This window comes from Mytilus californianus, unplaced genomic scaffold (genome assembly GCF_021869535.1).
Source record: "Mytilus californianus isolate M0D057914Y unplaced genomic scaffold, xbMytCali1.0.p SCAF_3, whole genome shotgun sequence".
In the NCBI taxonomy this organism is placed as follows: Eukaryota; Metazoa; Mollusca; class Bivalvia; order Mytilida; family Mytilidae; genus Mytilus; species Mytilus californianus.
This window is the reverse complement of record NW_026262679.1, coordinates 109,677,356-109,704,330: the sequence shown is the minus strand read 5'-3', so window position 1 is coordinate 109,704,330 and position 26,975 is coordinate 109,677,356. Positions and strand designations below refer to the sequence as shown.

Below are 26,975 nucleotides of genomic sequence, written 5' to 3'. Positions count from 1 at the left end.
GAAACTAAAGATATATATATCTCTGGCGAAACTAATAAAAAAATAAATTACGTTAGATGATCCCGTATACGTATTCCTTTTCATGTAATGATTTTGATGAATCTAATTTGATTGTACCCATAATTTACATAAAAAAAAATTTCATAGATATTTAAACGATTATAAAATGAAACAGTGTTCTAAGTTTAATGTTATTAACTTCACTTGAAAAAAGTTACGATTCCGGAGATTGTGTACCTTTTTTGTATATATTTGTGTCCATTGTTGTTATTGACAACATTCATTTCGGATGTGAAAATAATTGTCTATCAAGCTTCAAGGGAATACAGTTGATGTACAATGGTTATGATAGAGGTATAACATATAAAAAAGCCAAAATGAAAACACAGACGACTATCAACATAATTCAAACACAGACGGCTATCAACATAATCCAAATATGTCATGTGAAATGCATAACTGATTCTTAACCACCCATAAAATACTAGAATACATTTATCCTTGTTACCTGATTAGCTCAGTAAACCTTGTTATAATTGATAATAACTGAAAAGAATCTCTTAAATAATTATATAAACAAAACAACGACACCTATTAAATATAAAAACAATGCATGTACAAGTAAAAATTAAATAAAACTCTGCAGTCTCTGAACAGCCTATTCTGTGACATACTTTGTCAACATCGACGTACCCTGCATATATTTTTTTCTTCTCTTAGAAGACGGTTGTGCCATGATGCAAACGTAGATTTCGAATTGTTTATGATTTTCTGATTACAGAATATACTTTGTGTTATAAGGTATTTGTCATATTAAATTTTACATTCAAAGCCTTGTTTCAGTAGGCGAGGAAAAAATATCTAAACATTATTATCCATATAAATTTTTCTATTTTTTTAGTCATGTTTATTATTACTTTACTCATCGCTAAAAATTGTATGGAAATGTTTGAAATATGAATTTAAAAAACAGAAAAACGAGGGAAGAGTCTACATTTGAGCCTGAATCAATCATTAATCACGACTTGAAAACATTATATTTTTATTTTTATTTTCTATGATGAAATACACATTGTAATTGGCATACATGAAATATCTTTTAAAATTTGTTGATTGATAAATTGTTGTTTGTTCAATGTCCAGTTGCAGGTATTGCATGCAATATTAAAGATGAGATCTAATTAATCTGTTGCTCAGGAGGTCCTACAAAGTACAGTGATCTTCCCAGGCTGTTTTAGCGTCCCTGCACCGCGACGCTAAACATTTTTTCCGTGATGCTATAATAATTTCCTTGACACTATAAATATTTTGAGGATGCTATATTTTCTTGTCTCTATACATTGCTGCAAAATCGATGTCCTAATTTTTGAACTATCATCTAATTACCGCTTGTGATCATAAAAATTATATCACCTTTAATTGTAATTAGGCAATTAAGAGTGATTAAAAGGTGTTAATTGCCCTTTGGGTGATAACTGTTTGATACGAATACCCCAAGCTGACACTTACAACATGACTAATAACACATGGTCCAATCGCAAATTCTGACATCGAGAAAATGTAATCAGAAAATCATCAACAATTCGAAATCTACGTTTGCATCATATCAACCGTCTTCTAAGAGAAGAAAAAAACATACGCAGGGTACGTTGATGTTGACAAACTGACTGACCAAACCAAGTTGTACAACTAGGCGATTTTTTCATGTCGATTAAACAGCAATTTTTCATTTATAAGTAAAGGAATTCATAGATATAAATGATTTATTTCTTTAGAAAAGAGGTTTCGTCGTATGTTATTTCAAACTAACAACTTTCAAAGAAGTATTTTCTTTCCCTTCCGGTACTTGTTACTCGAGAAGGTATATTAAACATTTTTATTTTCTGCAAAATAAGTTTGATACTTCATTAAAAAGTGATTGAAATTGCCTTTAGTTAATGTTTCATCCATTTATTGCATTAAAAGCGTCATTTTCATTCCTAATTGCTTGTCAAACATTGTTTTTTTTTTTTTTTTATTTATTTTTTCTTCGACCGCCATTGAAATATTTGTACAAACTACAGATCGGATGCGGGATTCATCGGAAGCGGACCAGCTATGACCAAAATCCGCATTTGTAAAATAATAACTACAGACGCACAAATGGCACAGCTGACAAAATAATAATGATCCCAAACATTAACAGACTATTTGTTAGATCTCCTTGCTAAATGTATTCATTTTGTAAATGCATTGTTTTAATATACTGATTAAAGTAGCTTAACTTTATTAAAAAAAATATATCATTTTGATAAGAAACAACTGGGACTAATACATGAGTCCCAGGAAACAATGAATTTCATAAACATGATAAACAGAATTGTTTTTTAATTGAAATTTTATTGCTATATTATACTTTCTCTTCCTTTTTGATATAAAAAAAGTTCTTTTTTGTACTAGATATTTAGTTGGTACATGTAGTTTCTGACAAGAGGAAAAATATAATTCTGTAACTATAAATGAATATAGAAGTTAGAAGACATAAACTGAAACAACTGTTATACTTTAATTGTATTCTCAGTTATGAATTGTACAATATAAACATAACTTAAAGGAAATAGAGCATCGCCACAATGCAACAAATGACATTAAAACAAAAATACAGTTTTATTTTTTTTACGCCAAATGTGATGCTATCCAAAATTTCTGGGGAGAACATTGGAAGTAAGAACCGAGATGAATGGCTGAAAATTTAGATTGCAACTGGGAAAGGATGACATGCTGGATATGAAGAGAAATCATAGTTTGCATTGCATCGGGTTACCTACTAATTCAATGTCCCCATTGCATCAGTGCCCCTCTATATTGTGACGTTACCTTGGATAATTGACGTTCTATATAATAAACAAGTTTTGTGTGTAGAAACCATAAATATACCTTTGGCAGCAAGAGGGTTAACACCCTTGGACCACCATTTTTTTTATGGTTTTTACATTTTTAAAGAAAATAGGTTCTTTAATTATTTAACCTTTTTATCAATTGCTTATTATGTTCTTGTTCTCATGCATACAATATTACAACTATATAAGTTTATTACTGTTGACTTTTCTTATACCCCTTATCGCTTTTTGTCTGCCATTACTGGACATCACAAAAGTTCAGGTAAAATTTGACGTCACAATAGAACATTGCCATTCCAAAACCTTTGATATATCATTATCAATCAATACGTTTTTTCATGTCATCTTTTTAGACAAAAAATCATGTACACAATGAACAAAATTTCGTTACATTTCAAACTGAGAAATCATTAAGTCACATTTGGGTAGATTTTAGACAAGACATCAATTTCATCAAATTAAACATTGAATAAAGGCCAGTTTCAATGTTTAATTTGATTAAATGTACATGAATATTTTAAAAGTAAAATCAGACTTTGATGAATAGATGTCTATTTTGATTTTACTCTTCTCTGAATCTAAAATTTCAAGTTGAACATTAAATTATGGGAGATAACTGTATTTGTAGAAGTTTGTATATTTTTATACCCCACGCAACGAGTTGCGGAGGGTATAATGTTTTTGACCCGTCTGTCTGTCCATCAGTCTGTCAGTCCTGTTTCTTGTCATCTCTACTCCTCTCAAACCACACAACAGAATTTCACAAAACCTTTTTAGATAATAAGAACATACTATGTAGTTGTGCATATCGACAGGAAATTACAATTCAATTCTTTTTCTAGGAGTTACACCCCTTTGAACTTATTTACTTTAATGTACTACTGCAACAGTTTGTCATTGCAACTCCTCTCAAACCACACAACAGAATTTCATGAAACCTTTTCAGATAATAAGGACATACTACGTAGATGTGCATATCGACAGGAAATTACAATTCAATTTTTTTTCCAGGAGTTACGCCCCTTTGAACTTATTTTCCCAATATACTACTGCAACCTTTTGTCATCGCAACTCCTCTCAAACCACACAACAGAATTTCATGAAACCTTTTCAGATAATAAGGACATACTACGTAGATGTGCATATCGACAGGAAATTACGATTCAATTTTTTTTCCAGGAGTTACGCCCCTTTGAACTTATTTTCCCAATATACTACTGCAACCTTTTGTCATCGCAACTCCTCTCAAACAACACAACAGAATTTCATGAAACCTTTTCAGATAATAAGGACATACTACGTAGATGTGCAAAACGACAGGAAATTACGATTCAATTTTTTTTCCAGGAGTTACACCCCTTTGAACTTATTTGCCCAATATACTACTGCAACCTTTTGTCATAGCAACTCCTCTCAAACCACACAACAGAATTTCATGAAACTGTGTAGATGATAAGGACATACTATGTAGATGTGCATATTGACAGGAAATTATGATTCAATTTTTTTTTCTGATACAATTTTTTTTTCTTACATTTATTTTATTTCTCCAATGACAATGTGGGGACGTGGGGTATGTGAGCGTGCTCACTAAGGTTCTTTAATTGTAATTCTGTTAAAACCATCCATCTGACTGTTGATGTATCGAGTTAATATAATATATATTCAAATCTGTTTTAGGATTCCAAAGAACTTCAGGTTGTTGACAAATCAGCCATTGATGATGCAGCTTTTGAAGACATGGAAGAGGATTTTTTGGAGGTATACTACAAAAAAGAACTACAATGTAGACAATTCTTTTACATACAACAAATTATAAGCATACATGTATAAACATGTCTTTATAATAATATAATAATAAATTCTTTATTAAAAGAGGGTAACTCAATTTAAGAACTAGTCTTATTTTCATTGATGCCCTCAAACAAAATACATGTATACAGATAACATTGATACATCTGTGTTTTTTATGAATATACGACTTGATTTAACATTTTATTAATGTAAATATTCATTCTAAACGAACATAATATTCATTAAAGTAGAAAAACCCCCTTCTGTAATGTTTACACTTAAAAAATTTGAAATATTATTACAAAATGTAATTAAATAATGGTTACTCATACAAACATTAACTTCAATTTATTTATATTATAATAGGTACTACAACAACTTGCTGGAGATAGAAGTCTTGAAAAGTTCAGATCAGAATATGAGAAGCTATACAAAGCCTTGAAGAAGTCTCATGAAGGAGAAAAAAGGCTAATGGGAAAGTGTCGTGAATTGAATGCTGAAACTGTTGCAAATAGGGCTAAAGTTTCGACATCACAGAAATTATCAAATGATGATACACAAACCATAGCAGAACTTAAAGAGGTGCAAAATTAAAATATTATTACTTAATAATGGACAAGGTGTAGAAACTTTAAGAGATTTTCTTACACATTTGCTAATAAATGAGATAAAAGATGGTAAATTTTGTTAAATAATATAATAAAGCTCTTTTGTATAAGCTACTAGATACATGTTTAGTCAGATTTTCATACTTTTATCAATTTGTTATTTTACTTTTAACTGCATATATGTATTATTATTATTTGTTTGTTTTGTAAAATGACGTGCATTTTTGTGGATAATGTTGTGCTAATATCTTTTATTACTTAATTATACACAGTGTGTAAATCAGCACTACTTATAAAAAAGAAGATGTGGTATGATTGCCAATAAGACAACTCTCCACAAGAGACCAAATGACACAGAAATTAACAACTATAGGTCACTGTACGGAATTCAACAATGAGCAAAGCTCACACCGCACAGTCAGCTATAAAAGGCCCTGAAATGACAATGTAAAACAATTCAAACGAGAAAACTTACCTGGTAGTCTTTGATTTGTTTGTCATTTCTTTATAATTTTCAACCTGCAATATAAATATGTTTGCAATCCAGTCTTTTGCCTTTGTTTAATCATTAAAGAGATCATAAAATTATTTTCTTTTTTTAGGAAAAAGCGCAAGCAACTGAAAACGAAGTAATGGCTCGAGAAAAAGAACACCAAACAAGAGAAAAAATTACAGCACTTAAACGTGGCATTAATGATCTGACAAAGAAAATTGAATATGGGTCTGGCCTGTCTATAGGACAGGAGAAAAGGTATTATAAAGCATTAATTGGTCTGTTCTGTCTATTGGACAGAACTCAGGAGAAAAGGTATTATAAAGCATTGGTCTGTTCTGTCTATAGGACAGGAGAAAAGGTATTATAAAGCATTGGTCTGTTCTGTCTATCGGACAGAACTCAGGAGAAAAGGTATTATTAAGCATTGGTCTGTTCTGTCTATTGGACAGAACTCAGGAGAAAAGGTATTATAAAGCATTGGTCTGTTCTGTCTATAGGACAGGAGAAAAGGTATTATAAAGCATTAGTCTGTTCTGTCTATCGGACAGGAGAAAAGGTATTATAAAGCATTGGTCTGTTCTGTCTATCGGACAGGAGAAAAGGTATTATAAAGCATTGGTCTGTTCTGTCTATTGGACAGAACTCAGGAGAAAAGGTATTATAAAGCATTGGTCTGTTCTGTCTATAGGACAGGAGAAAAGGTATTATAAAGCATTGGTCTGTTCTGTCTATCGGACAGAACTCAGGAGAAAAGGTATTATTAAGCATTGGTCTGTTCTGTCTATTGGACAGAACTCAGGAGAAAAGGTATTATAAAGCATTGGTCTGTTCTGTCTATAGGACAGGAGAAAAGGTATTATAAAGCATTAGTCTGTTCTGTCTATCGGACAGGAGAAAAGGTATTATAAAGCATTGGTCTGTTCTGTCTATCGGACAGAACTCAGGAGAAAAGGTATTATTAAGCATTGGTCTGTTCTGTCTATTGGACAGAACTCAGGAGAAAAGGTATTATAAAGCATTGGTCTGTTCTGTCTATAGGACAGGAGAAAAGGTATTATAAAGCATTAGTCTGTTCTGTCTATCGGACAGGAGAAAAGGTATTATAAAGCATTGGTCTGTTCTGTCTATCGGACAGGAGAAAAGGTATTATAAAGCATTGGTCTGTTCTGTCTATTGGACAGAACTCAGGAGAAAATGTATTATAAAGCATTGGTCTGTTCTGTCTATAGGACAGGAGAAAGGTATTATAAAGTATTGGTCTGTTCTGTCTATCGGACAGAACTCAGGAGAATAGGTATTACACAATGTATATAGCATTGGTCTGTTCTGTCTATCAGACAGAACTCAGGAGAAAAGGTATTATAAAGCATTGGTCTGATCTGTCTATTGGACAGAACTCAGGAGAAAAGGTATTATAAAGCATTGGTCTGTTCTGTCTATTGGACAACTCAAGAGAAAAGGTATTATAAAGCATTGGTCTGTTCTGTCAATCGGGCAGAACTCAGGAGAAAGGGTATTATAAAGCATTGGTCTGTTCTGTCAATCTGACAGAACTCAGGAGAAAAGGTATAACACTGAAATGTAATTATCTGACAAAGGCAATTGAAGATGGATCTGGTCTGTATATAGGACAGATAAGGCAAAACAATGTGGGTGTCAAAGTAGATGGATTTTTTTTTCCTATGGAATGTTACCTTGTGAGCTATGACAAAAAAAAATCAAACCTTTTTTTCCATGTAATGCAACACATGGTTTTTCATATGTTACATGTTGTACCTTTCTGAGTATATATAGAAAAATGTCATTTTGGTTTTTTGTACTGACTTTTTCTGTAAGAATATAAAGCAAGCCTGCTTGGTGAACTGAAGAATTCAGTATCAAAAAATGAAATACCGTTATTCTTTTTATCAGCATTTTGTCTTAAGTTTATGTTTTTTTTTTAAGAATATCAAATTACATGAAGTAATGAGTAAAACTATTTTTAATCATACAAAGCATTGTGATTGTTGTTCGTTTTTAGGAATGATGTCATATGTATTTCATTGATGAATTGAAGCATGGTGACAAGAAAACATGATGTTACTATATTGATACCCCATTGCATAATATTTTTGAATATCATATCCTGTCCTTCATTTAATATAAAAGTTGAATGTGTCCATGGGACACAGATGATGCCCCTGCTTTTGCATATAACTTTAAAAAGAGCATAACTCGAGAACAGTAACAGTGAAGCCAACCAAATTCAAACTTGATCTGTGTTTTGTGTTAATGAGCATTGTGTATAAGTTTCATAATATTTGGTTGAGTCAATCTAAAGTTAGAGAACGGAAACCAATTACGGGACGTACACACTGACGGATGGACAGACAATTGTAACATGTAATGCCCCCTCGGGTGATGGTAGGGGCATAAAAATATTAAGCAGCAGAATCAAAGGGAAAATGTACAAATTGCCCATAAATTTATATCTTCCTAAATATGCCTGTAATATTTGTTCTGAATGTTAAGTTATTAAAGTCATAAAAACTGCTGCATATAACATATCATAAATGTGACAGAAAAACTCTGATTCAATCATATGAAGTCATTGTTTTATTGTTTATACAATATTACACATCATCATCTTCAGCTTGAATTTCTTGGAAATCCTTGTACAAAATGTATGATTTAAAGTTTTGTGTCAAGATCCTTTTAAAACAAAATATCTCATTTCAGTGTTAATGAACTGCTAAAGACAAAAGAAGAATTAACAAAAGAAAGAGATGTGCAACTTCAGGAGATTGTTAAATTAAGAGAACAGCTAGCCCACACTTATGATGAACAACAAAAATTAGATCAAGAAAGAGCAAAAACAGATGAAAAAATAGCAGAGGTATAATTCAAAGAAACAGAAAAATCATAGGGATAGATATAATTCCATGATATTAAATAGTCAAAGACAAAAACTGAGGTTTCTTGTTTACTGTCCTTACTAATTTGAAATTTGGTTTATCTTGCATATTTTACCAGCTTTGATGGGTTGCCTTTTTGAGACTCATTTGCTTCATTAGCAGATTTTTTAACACTCCTACTAAAATTAATATACTATACAAAGGAAATGGGATTTTTGTCGAGCCTTCGACTTTAAAGGAAGGAAATTTTGTTTAAATTTTGTACCTGTTTATCTGTATTTTACTTATAAATGGACTTAGTTTTTCTTCCAGTTAACATTAAATACAGTCTGCAGTTAAAGTTTTTAAAACATTTATTAGATTCATAAACTATCCTGGATTTATACCCAGTGATTTTGCTAGCGCTCGTCATTTTCGTCATTTACGAAACGGTTTTCAAAATGACGAAAGTATTCCAAATCAATTTCGTCACTTAAATTTGGAAAGAGTAAAAATATTTTCGCATGAAAATACTATAATTCTACCTGTCTTATTGTTTCTGACAAGTTTATGACCCTCAGCTAATTAACATTTTCAACAGGTGTTAAAAGTTGTGATTACAGATAATCCGCTTATCGCCATCGGATGGGTCACTAATCCGTTAATCATTTATCAACCTCAAAATTTATCATCAATATAATTATTTTCCCCAGTAAAATCAGTCAGTCGGCATTTCAATTTCAATATTTATCAAACGAGCACAATTTGCAGTTCGTTTGTCGTAGTTTCGTCATTTCAACATTTGAGTATTCCCTTGGACAGTTCGCATTTTAATTTCAATATTTCTCAAACGATCACAATTTGCAGTTCGCTTGTCGTAGTTTCGTCAAATGAACGTATTTTCGTCATATTTGATATAACTTTTAATCAAAAACTTTCGATAAATTCGATTAAAAAGATAGAACTTTATTCATTACATTCAGAAATGTTTTCACAAGTCAAACAGGTACTTCTTTTACTAGGAACTGCGCTTGCGCGAAAGTATTCATATGAATTTAAAGATACATGTACTAAAACGTAAAATACGAAATAATTAAGTATCAAACTAAACGAGAGAGACAAATATAGTTCTTTTGTAGCAAATTTAATTTAAAAAATGATAATTTCCTGCCTTTTTTAAACACGAACCAATCCGTAGATGAATCCGGATTCATTCTGAATTTATTATCAACTTGTCACTTCCCGTTTTCATTTCATTTGGAAATCGAAAGTAAACGTGACTATTCATGATAAATTTACAATTTAAAGTCATTAGAATTGTTCCAATAAGGATTTGTACAAATTCTTGGTTCCAACTTCATAAAAATTAATTCTAAATATCGCTTTAAAACGTTTTTAAGGATAATGAGTATGAATAATGCAGTGAAATAGTCCTTACAAGTTCATTTCTGCTGTGAATCCTGGTTTAAAAAAAAATGGATCCCAACTTTTGCTGATTAGGAATGTACCCTGAAACTAACTGATGTGAAATTGTGAACTAGATTTCTAGATCTTATATCCTAATCTTTCGTATTAAAGTGCCACATCAGTCAAATCATGCAGTAACTGCCTAGTATGCCTATTAAAGTCCTTCAAAGACAAAGTCTGACAAAGTAATATACATCCTAGGTCCCTTGCTGCTACCCAAAAAAAGGTTGATTTTCATCCCACGCAAAAGTGACTAAAGCCCTCAAAATCCTAGCTTAAACCCTGTTTATACCAAACTTTGACAGAAGCTTCTTACAATCAAAAGATAGTATCTAAAGGAATATTTTTATTGATTTTTTTCCTCATTTTTGTTGAGCCTGCGATTAACAGCAAAAGTAGGTGAGACACTGGGTTTCACGGAACCCTTACAAATTTTTTTAGAAGCAAAGTGAAAAAAATATAATTATGTTTATCAAATCAACCATATAGATTTTTTCTATCATTAAAAATTTTCTTGTTTTCTAAGTAAATAAAAAAAGTAATTATTTGAAATACTATTGTAATACATGCCACAAAATTGTCCTTTTTGTAGCTTAAAAAAGATATTACAGAAAAGAATAAGGATGCAGATGAAGAAAGAAAGAAGAAAGATAAGGTGGACAGAACGTTAAGGGAGGCCAAACTGAATTTGGAAACACGGACAAATGCATGTAAAACTATTGAGGATATGATTGCAGCTTATAAGGAAGACATTACTAAACTAGAACAGAAGCTGAAGGATCTTAGGGTATTGATTAAATTATTAGACCCCTAAGGGTATTGATTAATTCATTATACCCAAGTGCATTTATCATTTTATCTGCAGAGAGTGATTAGAACTTTGTATTACCACCATGATACTACAATGTTTAACATTTCATCAATATGAAAATAAGGAGACATGGTATGATTGCCAATGAGACAACTATCCACCAGAGTTTAAATGAATAGGCTATAAGCAATTAAAGGCAACCGTACAGCTTGCAACGATGAGAAAAACACATACTGTATAGTGGGCTATAAAAGGCTCCAACTTGGAAAATGTGAAACAATTTAAACGTGAAAACAACTTTCTTTTGTCATAAGTTAAAATATGTCCTGATAAAACAGTAAGACAATATATGGCATTAGAAATTCATAGAAACCAATGTTAATATTATGCATATTATGAACTTTTCTTAATTTAACAAATCAATTATAATTTGAAACCATTAAATTTCTTAGCACCAAAAATTTACCTCTTTCAACTGAAATTTAAGTTGTCTTGATTTAAGATTTGAAAAGAATCTTAAATTTATTATTCCATTTAAATCTTCTTCATGATAACATATTATTTTTTCAGGTTCTTAATGAACGCTCTAAGAAGGACTATGAAGTTTTGACAAGCAGATCACATAAACTGCAACACGAATTTGAACAACTGTCTTTTGTAACTGAACAGCTAGCTGCAGAAAACACATCAAGAGTAAATGAACTAAAGGCAAGATATTTTTGTTTCACAAACAAAATGACAAATTTAATGTTAAATTGGGACTTCCATTTGAATTTAACACTCGCACAGGAAGGCACACTGAAATCTCTTTTGTATTTTTGAAACTAAACTGAGAGGTGGAAGGACCTTTTTGTGACGTTCAGATTGGGCCTTTATTTTTGCAGAAATTCAGGACTTACAAGTACCGAGACTCTGGATTTAATGATTCATTTTTCAGAATCTGGGAAAGAATACTTTATTTTTGGGGGAATTCAGGATTCAGTGATAATTTTTCCAAGAACTCAGGATAGCCTTCTACACTCCTCTTAACTTATTTAAATATCATATCTATTGATGGTAACAGTTTAAGTTCTATAGTTTTGTTTCTTGTGTAAACGTTTTTTTATAAAAACAAAGCAGGTGTTGAAGATCCTCCACCTCCTGATTCATGCCCTGAGATTCAGTAAGAGAATTCAAAGGAATTGATAAATGTTATTTAAATACTGGGCCTTGAAATATTGATCAGTAATATTTTGTTCTTCATATGTGAATTTGATTCAACATTAATTTGAGGTTTTTCAAAGATCTATAATAAGTAGGTTTTAAAAAAAAGAATCTCCCAAAATTATGTTAAAATTTGCAATCTTGAACAGCTTTTTTTTTTAAATAACATAATGTTTCAGTTTCCTTATTTGTTTTTATTAGCAAAAGGAAAATGAAGTTGACCATTTAAAGAAAGAGACACAACATGTTAACAAAGTGAGGGAGGGTATACAGAAAAAGATCAGAGAGATTGAAAGTAAAAAGGCAGAAATAGAGGGAGAAAGAGATAAGCTGAAGGATGAAAATAACCAGCTCCAGAGTCGTAAGTATTTCTGTTTTGAAAGGAAGGTTGTTGTATATATAAATTTTGTTGGAGTTATGGACATTTGGTCTTGGTTACAAGGTCAGATCAACTCAGCCTATGGTCAGATTAGTTTGAGTTAGACTCTTGATTCTGTTAATTGCAAAACTTTGAGACAGTGGCTACTTTGCCACACTTAATAAGTTAGGTGCCCTGTAAAAGAAAAGACGATATCACTGTTTCAAGGAACTTAATAAGAAAATATAGATATCAAGAATTTTGAAACTGAATGCCTTTAAGACTGAAGATTTTTATGGATATGAAAAGTGTTTGGTTTATATATACAGGATAAATGACACAAAAAAAATCTTTTGATATACTGATACATTCAAGTTATTTAGTTGATAATTGTTTATTTAGAGTTTTATTTAAACTTGAGGTGGATGTTTATTACAAACCCTTTCTACTTTCATACATGAATTTAAGCTCTGCCTAAAAAGCATTTTGTTTTCTGGTCTGTGTGTCCATCTATCCGTCCCATAAATAATATCTGGTCACATTACCTGAAAGTTAGTACACATGGTCATTATCAAATAAACTGTTGATATATATATATATATATATATGTCAAAGTAGGGTTTTGAGTAAATTTGAACTTCAAAATGTTCCAGTGCGAGGAGAGCATGGTTTCCTATGGAGACATATTCTTGTTTGTGCTAAAATTCCAATGTATTATTTGATATCAGTGTGCTAAATTGATTCTTACAGATTTAAATGAAGCTTATAAAAAAGCTGAACAGGACAAGAAAGACATTGAACAGCTGACAAGAAACAGAGACATATTTAAAAAGGTATATTTATCTTTATCATATTTCCTTAATCCTTATACATGTTATAGTATCTTCATTATATTAAGATCTATGTAAATTTGCCTCATTTGTGCCAAACATAATTTTTATTTGAATGGTTTTTTTTCCTTTTCTTTAAATCATTAAATTGATCAATATGATTGATTTCATTGTTTATACAGGGAAATAATCATATTATAATAGATAAAGTGCATTCATCCTCACTGGATATCAAAATAATAAAATAATTTATATAACTGTAGAATGCTATGAAAGCAGAAACTGCCACAAGGAAACAAGAAGAATTAGTGAAATTTCATGAAAATTCCAAGAAACATCTTCAGCAAGAGATAGAAAATTTCAGAGAAGAGGCAAAGAAGCAAAGAAAAATAATTTATCAACTAGAGAAGGAAAGAGACCAATATATACAGAAAGCCAGTGATTTTACTCATCAGGTATGACATTCAAAGATTTGTTCATATTCTAGGAGTTTTTACATTTTAACCCAGTAAGGCTGTTTAAAAATGCATGCAGGTGTCTCAGATAATTGGAAAAAAATATAAGCTGTAGCAAGTGAACCTTAATTGCAGAAAGGCAAACTTTATAGATATTGTCCTGGACTGTTGGTATATGAGGAAGTAAATGTTATAAATGATTAAGTTATGTGGTATGTTTTTAACTATTAAATGAATATTTTTATTTTTAAATGTTAATGATATTGTACACATGTAACAAAACTGAATAGAAAATGAATTATATAATCCCTGATACATTAAGTTAGCATATTTTATTTTATTTGTTTTTAACTCATTCAAAGGTGTTGAATGACATGGAGGAAGTAAAAAAGAAAGAAATGAAGATATTTGAATTAAAGAAAAAGATAGCTGAAGCAGAAACAAAACTGAAACAACAGCAAAATTTATATGAAGCTGTACGAAGTGATAGGAATGTATATAGTAAAAATCTTATTGAGTCACAGGTTTGTATTACTAAAAGAAATATTAACGTTATCAACCTTGTATTAAGAAACTCAATTTACTTTGATAGTAATTATCAACACAGAGCTGAAATTTAAAAGCAGTCAACCACTCCTGTTTTGGTTTTTATACGGCTGCAAAAAATTTTGCAGTTGTATATTGGTATCACGTCGTCTTTGTCGTCAGCGTCGTCCGAAGACAGTTGGTTTCCGGACAATAACTTTAGTATAATTAAATAGAAATCTATGAAATTTAAACACAATGTTTATAACCACAAAAGAAAGGTTGGGATTGATTTTGGGGGTTATGGTCCTAACAGTTTAGGAATTAGGGGCCAAAAAGGGGCCCAAATAAGCATTTTACTAGTTTCAGACAATAACTTGTGGAACGGTGTATGGATCTCTCTGAAATTATACCACAAGTTTCCATACCACAAAGGGATGGTTAGGATTTGCTTTTGGGGGTTATGGCTCAAACTGTTTAGGAATTAGGGGCAAAAAAGGGGGAAAACAAGGGTTTCCTGGTTAATGGACAATTACTTAAGACAATTTAAAAGCAGTGTAAGGGAGGTAATCCAAACACAACGTTTTGATTACCTCCCTTACACTGCTTTTAAATTATGTATAAAGAAATGTTGTATTGTCTTGAGATGATTAGCTGTCAATTTATTTTTAGAAGTTACTATTAAGGAATATTTGAGGGAAAGAATTTTTTTGGGGGGAAAAAAGGGGGGTGAAAAAAAATTGGGGGGGGGGTAAAAAGAAATTGTGGGGGGTCAATTTTTTCTCATTTCAGATTTCAGAAATTAAAAAGAAAAATTCTTCAAATATTATTTTTTTTTGCAAAAAAAGGTGGGGGGGGGGGGGGGGGGGGGGGTCAATATGCAACAGCATAGTGTTTTGCACAAAAGCAAAAAAAAAGGGGGAAATTTTTTTTTGTGGGGGGGGGAGGGGGGTCAATTCACAACAGCAAAGTGTATTGCACAAAAGCAAAAAATTGAATATAAATTCAAATCATATTACCAATTCTAAGTTCTTTGACTACAGTTATTCTGTGTCAGAAACCTATTATGTGTCAAATATTTAATTACAATCCAAATTCAGACCTGTATCAAGCGCGAATATTGTGTCCATTTTTGCCCCAACTGTTCAGGGTTGGACCTCTGCGGCCGTATCCAGCTGCGCTCGGCAAAGCAATTTATTGACACTTGTTATTGAATCTAGTGGCCTAAATTTAATAAATTTTGCATTTTAGTGTTTTGATGAACCTTGAAATTCTTGAAAATTGATAGGATAAAGCATAAAATGCCTTCAGTGTACAAAATTATTATTGTATTATTATAAAAAATATGGTATATCTTTCTCAATAGTGTTCTGGTATTTTATTTTATCTCAAAGATTTCTATTTCGACTTAATATGGTGTCAGTAGACATTACTTCGTTTTGTAAAGTTGGTTATTTTACCAGTCATCGCTTGTAATAAGATGTATAAGAGTTTAAAGATACAAAAATAGTTATTGAAATCAGAAAGTGGAACAATAAACTGGCATATTTTGTCATGGTCATATTCTTCATGTTCATTAAGTACATGTATAATCAGTATTGATAGAACACTAACATATCAGTTTAGATTATATTTCTTGCAATTTTATTTAAATATGTTTATATATTGATTAACAATATAGGCTGAGATTCAAGAAATGGCAAAGAAACTGAAGAACATGTACCATCTTATAAGCCAACTCAAGGAAGACATTCAGTCTAAAGAGAATGCCTTGATTAAATCATACTTTGACAATAAGAAAGTAGAGAAGGATAAAGAAGTTTTAAGAAACAGTTTGAAGAAAAGTAAAGAACAGTCCAGGGAATGTAAAGCTTTTATTGGTGCTCAGGAATCAGAAGAAAGAAAACTTCTGAAAATCATTGCAGAAGCTGATGCTGAAAGGATTAGACAGAAAAAGGAACTTGATCAGGTAAGTTTGCATTATAAACAAATGTATTTTTTTTATGAAATAAACAGGATTTCTGAACATTTTTTGTCAATTCATGGTTTTTATCTAAAAAAAATTAGCTCTTTTCTGTTTGCCCATGACAGGCAGGTTTATGAAAGGCTAGCACTTACATATTTTGGTATTTGATTTGGTTTTTCATTGGAAATTTTAACAGGCTAATGAATAAATAAAGAAAAAAGTACTAGTATGATTTATATCAGTATCATACAAATGAGCCCCTTTGACAGAAATAGGTTTTCCAATTTTCTTAAAAGTCACGAAATTTATGTAACCTTTTGATTATTTGAACATTGGAAAACATATATAAGCAATTTTTTCTCAAGGGAGATAACTAACAAATTTTGCAAATTTAAAGTTGATAAGCATTTGTTTTGAAATATTTGTAAAGGTAGTATTTATAATTTGTAATTACTTATTCAACAAAACAAAAATAGTACAAATAACAGTAAATTTTATTCCAAACTTTTCAAACTTTGCCAAATACCACTACTGAATGAATAAATGTTAGAAAAAACCTTTCTTACTTAAGGTTATCAGTGAGAGAGATATCATTGGAACACAATTTGTTAGGAGTAAAGATGAACTTAGACAACTTTATGAGAAGATTAAAATACAGAGATCTATGTTAAACAAAGGGGAGACCCAGTACAACCAGAGACTTGGTGATACAGCCTTACTGAAATCTGAAATCAGAAAATTACGAGGACAAAAAGCTGTGCTGCAAAAGAAAGTTGCTGATACTGATGAATTGAGGTATGAGAAAAAAATAAGATGTAAATCAAATATTTTTATGAATATGTATTAACTTTTGTGCCTCTTTAAACTTTAAAACATAGAAAAGCTAACAGTTACATTTTGACAAACTAGAAAACTGACAGGTCAGCAAGGGACTGGCTTGCACAATATTTTTAGAGGCACAAAAACAAATTAAAACTGATGCAAATAAAGCAATACATATCAATTTTTGGTAAATTTCTACATTGGGAATTGAGTCAGGATATGTTCTTCATAGATGTTTACTAAAACCTGAGCACTATGAATGTTTGATTGATTGTTGTTTGCTTAACATGACCTACAGATAATTCTTGACAATGAGAATCAGTTTGGAATATCAAAATTATACTTTTATATCACTTTAAAATCCTAGCACAAAAAGATGTTTTAAAAAAAAAAATTATACGTGTATTTTAACAAAAACTGTTTGTGATATTGACATTATATTTTATGTGAAAATTTGGAAAAAAAATCATTGTGGCAAAAACCACATTTTTTTTCCAATTTTCATTTAATGCAAATTTGACACAGGGAATTAATTTGGAATATCATTTTATGCCTACTTATCATTTTTCACTGAAATCATAGCACTTTAAAATGTCTATTTGTGATTTTTTAATAAAAAAAAAAAGAGTTTTTTAACCACATTTTTTTTCTCTCAATTTTCACTTCCTGCAAATTTGATAATGGGAATGTAAATTTTGACAAGAAGAAATAATTCTATGCAGATAACAAGTTTTGGTTAAAATCATAGATCCATATTTTGACCACCATTTCTAGATGGCCACAGATAATATTTGATACTGGCTTTAATTTGGAATAGCATATTATACCAATATATAAATTTGATACTGGGAATAATTTGGAATAGCATATTATACCAATATATACATTTTTTTATTGACAACCTAGCACAAAAAGTTGTTTTTCAAAAACCTTATAACATAAACACATGTTCATATACCTGATTGCTATAGCTTACCTAGTGGAGAAATTATAAATCATTAAGTCCACAAACATGTTTTTGATTTAGATTGTTCTGTAGGAAATATTCCATGTTCCAACAAAGATTTATTACTAAAGTTTCAAAGTGAAGACAATTCTTAGATACACAACCAGTTAATGAGAAACAAACTTAGTTTACTGTATATATATTTGTTTATGGTGTAAATTCTAAACATGATAAAGGAAATTTAACTTTATATACAAATACAAACATTTTAATTTCTTTTCGCCACACAAAATTTTTCACTCTCCAACGTCATAACAAAAATTCCTACATTGCTTATGCAAGGATTATTAAATAAAGATTTTTAAAATTTTTTCTTTGCTCATCCCTTCAAAATTAAATTCTTATATTTTGCTTATATTTAAACATTTCGAAAATAAAATATACTGATTAAGCAAAAATTTAATACATATTTTAGAATGGAAACCTATAACATCCAGAGAGAACTTCTGAGGGAAAGAACCAGATGTACTGCCTTAGAGGAGGAGCTCCTAAATCCTATGAATATTCATAGATGGAGAAAATTAGAGGTATGGCTTTGATATTCATTCACAATAAAATTTGTTATCTGTTATCATATTCAGATAATAGATAAAAAGAACATTGAAAGGATATGATACAAAAGAAAGCAGCTCACAAGAGATTTTTTTTGGTTTTACAATAGTGCTTTCAATTTTACATTATGAAGGAGAAAGTAAGATTGGCATACATAGACAGTAACCCAACAACACACTTAAATCCCCAAAAAACATCTAGAAGTGAATATACTGTCTTCAACGATGAAGCAAATTACTATAGTCAAAAGTGAATAAGTCCAATTCAAAGGGACATGATTTAATACCTTGTATTGTCAATCAGTAGATAGATATAAGAAGATGTGGTATGAGTGCCAATTTAAAGATGAAAACAAGTTTTATCTTTAACTCCAATACTCTTCAAATTTATTATTGAATTGTGGTATTTTGGATCATTTTTATACGCCGGTTTATGGGACATATTGTGGTATACCGTGTCCGTCCGTCTGTCCATCCGCCCACCCGTCTGTCAGTCTGTCGTCAACATGGCGGACAATAACTCAAAAACACTTTAACCAATTTGTATGAAACTTTGGTGAATTATTAATATCTATTGACGTGAGCTCCCTTTTGATTTTTATAAATTTTAGATTATACTTTTCCGAGTAATGGGGTTTTATTCATTAAAAAAGGGAGATTTTCCAGTTTTCTGACAATAACTTAAAAACACTCTAACCAATTTGCATGACATTTTGGTGAATTGCTTATATCTATTGACGTGAAGCTCCCTTTTGATTTTTTTATAAATTTTAAATTTTACGTTTCCAAGTTATGGGGATTTATTCATTAAAAAAGGGGGACTTTTCAGTTTTTGGACAATAACTCAAAAATGCTTTGAGCTCCCTTTAGTTTTTTGTAAATTTCTATTATGACATTGAGGAGTTATGGAACTTAATTCTTTGAAAAAGCAACGGGCGTATCATGCGCTCATGGAGCAGCTCTTTATTGATATGGTCATACTGAAGTAGTGTTTTGTTTTCTTTAAAAAAATGTATACATTTGTATTTCCCTCCATATATTCATTTATTTGTATTTTGAACTGTTATATTACAAAACATTCATTTTTTTTAGGGAAGTGATCCAAGCACTTATGAACATATACAGAAAATCCATGCATTACAAAAACGTTTGATTACCAAAAATGAGGAAGTAGAAGAAAAAGAACTGCTAGTTCAGGAAAAAGAAAAACTTTATATTGAATTAAATCATGTGTTAGCCCGACAACCTGGTCCTGAAGTTGCAGAACAGTTACAAGTTTACAATTCAACACTCAAAGAGAAAAATAAACAAATAAAGGTAAAATATTGCATAATAATACATGATGAAAATATGGAGTAGTCATGAATTGTTTCAAGTTCAGCAAAGAAATAAGAGAAGCACCATTATACTTAATATAAAGATTTGGTATGACATTGCTGGGATTATAAAACCCTCAACATTTTGTATTTAAAATGTTGATATGAGGCAGGTGCTACCTGGTGAGCTCGAGTAGGTTACTTTTCAGTAATCAGATATTCAAATTTGGAAAATTGGGAAATGATATGCTCTGCAGACAAAAATTTGCAGGACATCATATGCTCATTTATGACATTTTACTAGAAATTCTGAAAAGGAAGCATAAAAGGGTTTTTATTGACTATCATATTGCTGAAGGTCTTTGAGTTCGTTAGTGGTATGACCAAAATTGACCCTTTTTCCCTTTATGCTCCCTTCTGGAGCATATTACAATAGTTATACTAATAGATAAAAACATAGCTGACTATTCGGTATGAGCTTTGCTCATTGTTGAAGGTCCTACGGTGACCAATAGTTGTTAATTTCTGTGTCATTTGGTGGCTTGTGGAGAGATGTCTCATTGGCAATCATACTACATCTTCTTACTTTTATATTTCATGTATTGTTTTACTGTTTTTCATTTATAAAGGCAATGAATCAGGAGCTGTATATGTATGAATCACAAGTCAGCGAATATAAGTATGAGATTGAACGTATTGACAAAGAATTGTTAGAGGTCAAGAAAAAGTACATTTTACAGAAAAAGAAAGAGCAAAAAGCACAGTAAGTTTTCATATACTTGTAATTGGAAGTAGCAATTTTGTACAAGTAATTTGAGGAATCTTATGAATATACAATTTAGTGAAATATATTTGAAACATTTTACTTAACTAAAGGTTAGAGGATCTTGGATGAAATCAGTTAGGTTTAAAAGTTAATAATAGAATAAGTAATCCAAGAATTGAAATATAGAAAGATATTGAACGAATGACAGAACATCACATTAATTCATGAATGTGCATAGCACATGAGTTAATTATCAGTGTTGTTCGGTCATGAATTTTTTAATTATTTTTATTTTTATTACAGAACTTTTTAATGGAAACAAAATAGATAAAGGAACTGTAATTTTTTTTTACATATTCTTAAATGTTTTGTTGCAAAGTCATTGAAAATATCTTGACAACACCCTTTGTTATATGATGTCAGAGGAGTGAAATTATCCCATTTTATTTGCACAGGTAAATCAGGGTATTTCATTGCAACCAATGTAATTAATTGAGATAAAAGTATTTTTATGAAAATAAATATTAATTTTACTACCATTAGTTTGGTTGTTGAGTGATTTATTTTCTTTGAAATCAGCATGTATATAAAGAAAGCATTCTTAATGGTTACATCCAGAGTCAAACGTTGCAAATTTCTAAAATTGGTGACAAAAGTGATAAAATTTTAAGTGCAGATTTATAGTTGATCAGCAGAACAACTGATTAAAAGATAAAACACAAAATCAAACATAATCCAAACAGAAAACAAATGAAAGACTAAAAATGAACAAGATCAAACAAAAAAACTCAGTAACATATCGAAAATGCAAGATAATAAAAGAATAAAAAAACTTGTTGATGATCAAGTTAAAAAAAATAATAAAACAAAGCCAAATTACACATTAAATTAAAAAAAATGATAATCACACTTTTAGTTCAGAAATAAAGGCCCTATATGAAAAGGACTTTTGTACTTTTATTGTCATGATAATATCTCTTTTCCTTTTTTTTTAAATTCTTTTTATCTAAAATAATAATTGGTGCATTAAATTTATCAAGAATTTAGACCATTGGTGCACTTAGACAGGTTTGTTTTTGTGTAGTTTTGATTTGTCACAGAAATTTCCAAAGAATGCTTGACACTGATAGAAGAAATAATTCACTATAATAAATATCTCACTTGAAAAGCATTTGTATTAATCCTATGTCTGTCATACCTTCCTTTAAACCTAATGATGATAATTTATCCACATGGTAGTATTATTGTTATAGCTTGATAACCATTTATACACATGTTTTGATATGACTCATCTTTATACACATGGTTTGATATGACTCATCTTTATACACATGTTTTGATATGACTCCACTTTATACACATGTTTTGATACGAGTCCACTTCATACACATGTTTTGATATGAATCCACTTTACTGTGATTAACAGAATACTGATTTGAAACAACGACTTCACAAATATGTATTGCTTTGAATCCATTGAGTTTTTTATTTCCTACTGTTATTCACATTTACCTCTCAAAATAATTTTTTGTATAGTTTTTTATTTTTCAACTGTAACAAAAACAAAATTCTAGGTTTTAGAACTTAGCATTCGTCTGATTTTCTGTTAAACAATTGTAGTAAAACATCTTAATCATTTCTACTGATCCAAAAGTCTTAATAGATATTAATTTTGTTAAAAGTAGATTTGGAAAAAATAATCAATTTATGTATTGTTTATCATCCCTATTAAACTATTCTTTCTATTATAGGGAAAGAGAACAGGTATTAGCCCAAGTAGGTCAGTCGGTGCTTAACCCATCCAGAATGGAAGGACCAGGTTTTTCAGGAGGAGGATTTAATTTCCCGGCCTCTGCATCATTGCCATTATAAACATTTTTTTTTTTTTTTTTTCATTTGTTAAGATATTTGTATACTTTATTTTATTATGTTCTTACATTCTAAAATAAGAATAAAAGAAGTTGTTATTTCATAATATATTATGTGAGCCTATTATATTACATTCTCTTCAATATTTTGGGTTATTCTCCTCTTTTTGAATTAGAATTTAATTTTTTTGGTTGCATTAATTATCAAATTAATGAAAATTTATAAAATCTAAGAATAAACAATTTGATGTCTACACATTACACTACCAATTTGTTTTCCAAAGAAAAAATATTCAGGAATAGAAATCAAGGAATTAACATAAAATTTACATACTTAAAAATAACAACATCATGTGACATTTATTGATTTTTATAAACCTGTGATAATTACTATTTTATGCATTTGCTTATGTACCTGATATGTATAAAATATTAAATATTTATTTGTTAATGTATTTTTGTTTTTGATTTGTTAATGTTAGTTTATAAATTGAGTTTCCTTGGCCTCAAATTAACATCAATAATGAAAATGTGGCAACAATATAATCTTTTATTTAAATGATATCTAGGATTGATTGATTGTTGGGCATCACAAAAATGTTATGTTTAGGCAATGATCTTAAAATAGGTACACAAAAAAGGAAAGGAATTTGGACTGCCATACATATATGGATTGGAAGGAGCAAATAATTTAACCTTTTGTAGCTGCCTTCTCTTTTATGTTGATGTACACAACATATTTTTAAAGCAGATATGGCATGTCACTCTCCATACACCTCAGCCATTATGTTCCATGGTCAGGCTTTCCCTATTATAATCTGACTACCCCTAGGGTAGCAATACACAGTTAGGAGTGTGATTTCACATTTTGGTCACAGTGGATTTTTCAAATACGAAACTTATTGTGCAATAAAACTCATTTTTAAACAGCTGATGAATAATTAAGCCTTCAAAGAGGGTTTATAGGATTATAAAGATTACTTTTTACATGTTTTGTGGGCTATTTTCTGTTTGTCCATTTTTTCATAATCCGACCGGCCATAGGTCCCGAAATTATTGTAATGTTTACAAACACTTTTTTTTCACATGAACTTTTTGACGCAATTTGACAAAAAAATGAGAAGAAAGACATATGATTTTTATTTGATCTCTTGATAGATATATGTAAATAGTTTCAGGAAAGTATCACTCCAAGGGATTGAAATTCTACTTTTAAACAAATTTAGGGGGAATATGTGACATCTTCACACCTCTTTTTGCAATATTTTATAGCAAATAAATTCAGATTGTTGCCATGGAAACACAAAAAAAAAATTATATTTCACCATTTTAACTACTGGAAATGAAATCTTTGGAAGATACTGATTACATACACATGCACATATATGACACAAACAGTGGACTTAGTTTGAAAGAAAGCAAGAAAAAGTGGATGGTAAAATTTATGAGGATAAATCTTCATATTTTTTCCCCTGTATATTGCTACTTAGGACTAGGACATCTCTCTAATTCCTTTGGCTGCTCTATTGGTAGAGCTGCTGGTTGCTGATAGATTTTCCCTAGGATATCTCAAATGAAGTTATTAAGTTTCATATATGGTATGCTGTTGTATTTAACTTAACATCATTAATATCAGCTCCTGTAAAGCATTATGTGTAGGGCCAAAACTGCCAGATGCAACCAGTTATATATAAGGTAAGTGTTTTCTTTCAGATTTTTCTGATTAGATTCATAAAAGAAATATTTATAACTTTTTTTATGCTTTTGCATTAGCATCATTCTATGCTTTTCCGTTTAAGGTTCAATATGAAGTCTTATCTCTTCATTCAAGCTCTAATGGCTATAAAATAATTAATAGAAAATTTCAAGCTTTAACTCCTAAAGTTGCACTTTAGAATCACTACACAGTAACTTAACATGAATGACAACATAGTAAACAAACTCATCAAAGATACAGCAATGGAAGGTTGTACAGGGGCCGAATAAGATCCAAATGAGAAACTACTTGTGCTTACATGACTCGAAGACAGATTGCAAGCTTTAGGGACCAGAAACCAAAGCCTGTGCCTGCTAAATAGTGGTTATTTAAAATGACTTATTTTGACTAAATTTTCAGTTATAGATTTGATAAAATTGTACTTAAACCGAGGTTGCAAATCCCCGAGGCAAAGTTGTCCTAAAACGGTTTTGAACGTTCTGCGTAGGCCGTTTTGTTTATTATGCCCTCGAACGTTTCAGACTTCAAAAAACTAATGGTCTCAAGATTACATGATGAGGATAATTCCAGAACTACGTGTGCGAACTGAAATCGGTATCAAACGTTCAATTAGATGTACGAGATTTGAAATAATACAATAACAAATTAAAGCCCAAATAGACAATTAACATGGAGACAAAACCTCTTCAGCAAGAAAGGACAAAAAGGAAGCATTAACCCTTGACTTATGGATGCTTGCAGTGAGTTGGAAAACGCAAGTTCTTACGTATACACCACAATAAGTTGGAAGGAATGAAGACACCAACCAAAGAGAATGATTCGATTTTTCACCCCAAATAAAATTTGATTGATTGATTGTTGCTTAACGCAAATCTACAAATATTATATACCTGTACATCATGTGTACGATCTCAAAGGACGTAAATTTCAAATGACAGCTCGCTAAATATTCAAGAAAATACGATTAACGTCTGAATATGATGCTGAATTTAATATGTTTAAGAACCTACAAACCTTGGTTAAACACCTCTCACAAAACCCTCTTTGGAAAGTTCATTAGATAAGAGGAAATAGTGGTATACCGATGTTCAAATCTCGTAAATTAAATTTCAGTACTAGTATGCAAATCCAATGAAAAACCTGAGTCAATCGCTTCAATGAGGTTGTATGAGACAATCTCCTTGATCGCATGAATTCCAAAAGGAGAGGGACCGAATACATCGACAGGGTAAACGTCTCATGCTATGCATGCATCACCCGCCATGTGAATCCAGACTACAGTTAAGTCAAAATGTCACGATAGGGAACAGGACACAATCGGTAGATTTAAAGATCAGACGGGTATAAAACTGAAAGAGGTAGGGCCATTTTACCCTGAAATTTTTTCACAAAAGGTCCAATTTCAAAAAGTGCTGAAAGAATAAAATTTACGATAAAAACAAGAAATAAAAATGTTTTTTGGTCCATATCTCGATTTTTATGTATTATGTTATGTCTGGAAAATAGTTAATTTAACCTCCAAAAAAAGATGAAAGTCAAATATGCGGAATTTACCGTGTTTTTAGGTTGGAAAACAGGGAATCTCCCTAGAAGGACACTTTAAACTCTAAACAAAGTTATGTTTTTTAATGTTGTTGTAATTTATACAACTTTCCCCCTCAAAAATGAAATTGGTTTTATAGTGTGTCCTTAAAACCTAAAATACAACTTTTTTTTATAAAAAGTGGAACATCACTAAATTTTACCTATATAGCTGCTTAATATCAATTATGTTTTCAAGAGTCGCCGTGGCTCCATCGGTAGCGCTTAAAACTGTAAATACTGATTGTTTTTAAGATGGGGTTCAAATCTCACGCTAATTTTTCTCATTTTTTATGTTGAAATATTAAATTGTTATGTTTCTATCACATTTTTTCGGATGTTTGTTTAATTCAAAGAGTCACACTGAAGTAGGTGCCTGTACATAACCAATAACACGAGAATTGATTATATAGCAATGAAGCCCAACTGTTGTTTGTGTTATACACTTAACGAAAAAAGGCCATATCAGAAAAATTTCAAAACAACAAAATATTTTTTCTAAATCTTGAACAAGAACGTTTTAGAAAATGTTATGATATGTAACAAATGCAGACAGTAATTTTATCGCCAATCAACCAACTGTGTAGATACTAGTACTGACATTGTTACATTGTACCACCGTCCCTACACCGGAACCTATATAAGTCATCAGAAAATGAAAAAACACCATAGAAAAAATCAATTACTCTAAAATATCAAGAAAGTGTTGAATCTGTATCACAACATAGGGTCGATCCATTTGGTACAATGCCATGCAGAAAAGACCAGGTTACATGTGTTTGTTACGCAAGCCGTTCTAGTACCAACTGGTGTAAGCTGTTGTCCGGTTTATATAGACGGTAAACATTAAAAGCCGGAACAGTGTATAGATATAGCTGATTTATATCAGATAATTAGATTATTATATGTTTCTTGTATTTATATTTAACACCCTTTTTTAGGCGCCACTTAGGGGCATTCAGTTTTTCGGTCTGTGCGTCCGTTCGTTTGTTTGTCCGTCCGTCCGTCCCTTCGTTCGTCCATCTGTCCCGTTTCAGGTTAAAGTTTTTGGTCAAGGTAGTTTTTGATGAAGTGGAAGTCCAA

The 26,975-nt window shown here is 30.8% G+C and overlaps 1 protein-coding gene across 2 annotated transcripts; it reads left to right on the top strand.

Moving 5' to 3' along the window:
• Positions 1–250: 250 nt before the first annotated feature.
• Positions 251–23,045, top strand: LOC127735766 (cilia- and flagella-associated protein 58-like). Of its 2 annotated transcripts, XM_052246068.1 has the most exons (18): positions 251–354; positions 4,560–4,640; positions 5,040–5,255; positions 5,884–6,032; positions 8,496–8,652; positions 10,710–10,904; positions 11,499–11,636; positions 12,333–12,492; positions 13,240–13,322; positions 13,583–13,774; positions 14,137–14,298; positions 15,981–16,268; positions 16,837–17,060; positions 18,509–18,620; positions 19,737–19,961; positions 20,590–20,723; positions 21,767–21,794; positions 22,478–22,575. In XM_052246068.1, the coding sequence occupies exons 1-17, from the start codon at positions 340–342 to the stop codon at positions 21,771–21,773; spliced, it is 2,538 nt and encodes an 845-aa protein (XP_052102028.1). In that variant the 5' UTR covers positions 251–339; the 3' UTR covers positions 21,774–21,794; positions 22,478–22,575. The 2 variants fall into 2 exon arrangements, with proteins under 2 accessions (XP_052102028.1, XP_052102027.1); XM_052246067.1 differs by lacking the exon at positions 21,767–21,794 and having other exon boundaries at positions 22,478–23,045.
• Positions 23,046–26,975: the final 3,930 nt, after the last annotated feature.

What these genes read in the sequence shown, in the direction of transcription:
- LOC127735766 (XM_052246067.1), top strand. An exon ending in TGGAAGAGGATTTTTTGGAG is followed by an intron (nt 4,641 to 5,039) that starts GTATACTACAAA and finishes ATATTATAATAG; the next exon opens with GTACTACAACAACTTGCTGG. An exon ending in CCAGTGATTTTACTCATCAG is followed by an intron (nt 13,775 to 14,136) that starts GTATGACATTCA and finishes ACTCATTCAAAG; the next exon opens with GTGTTGAATGACATGGAGGA.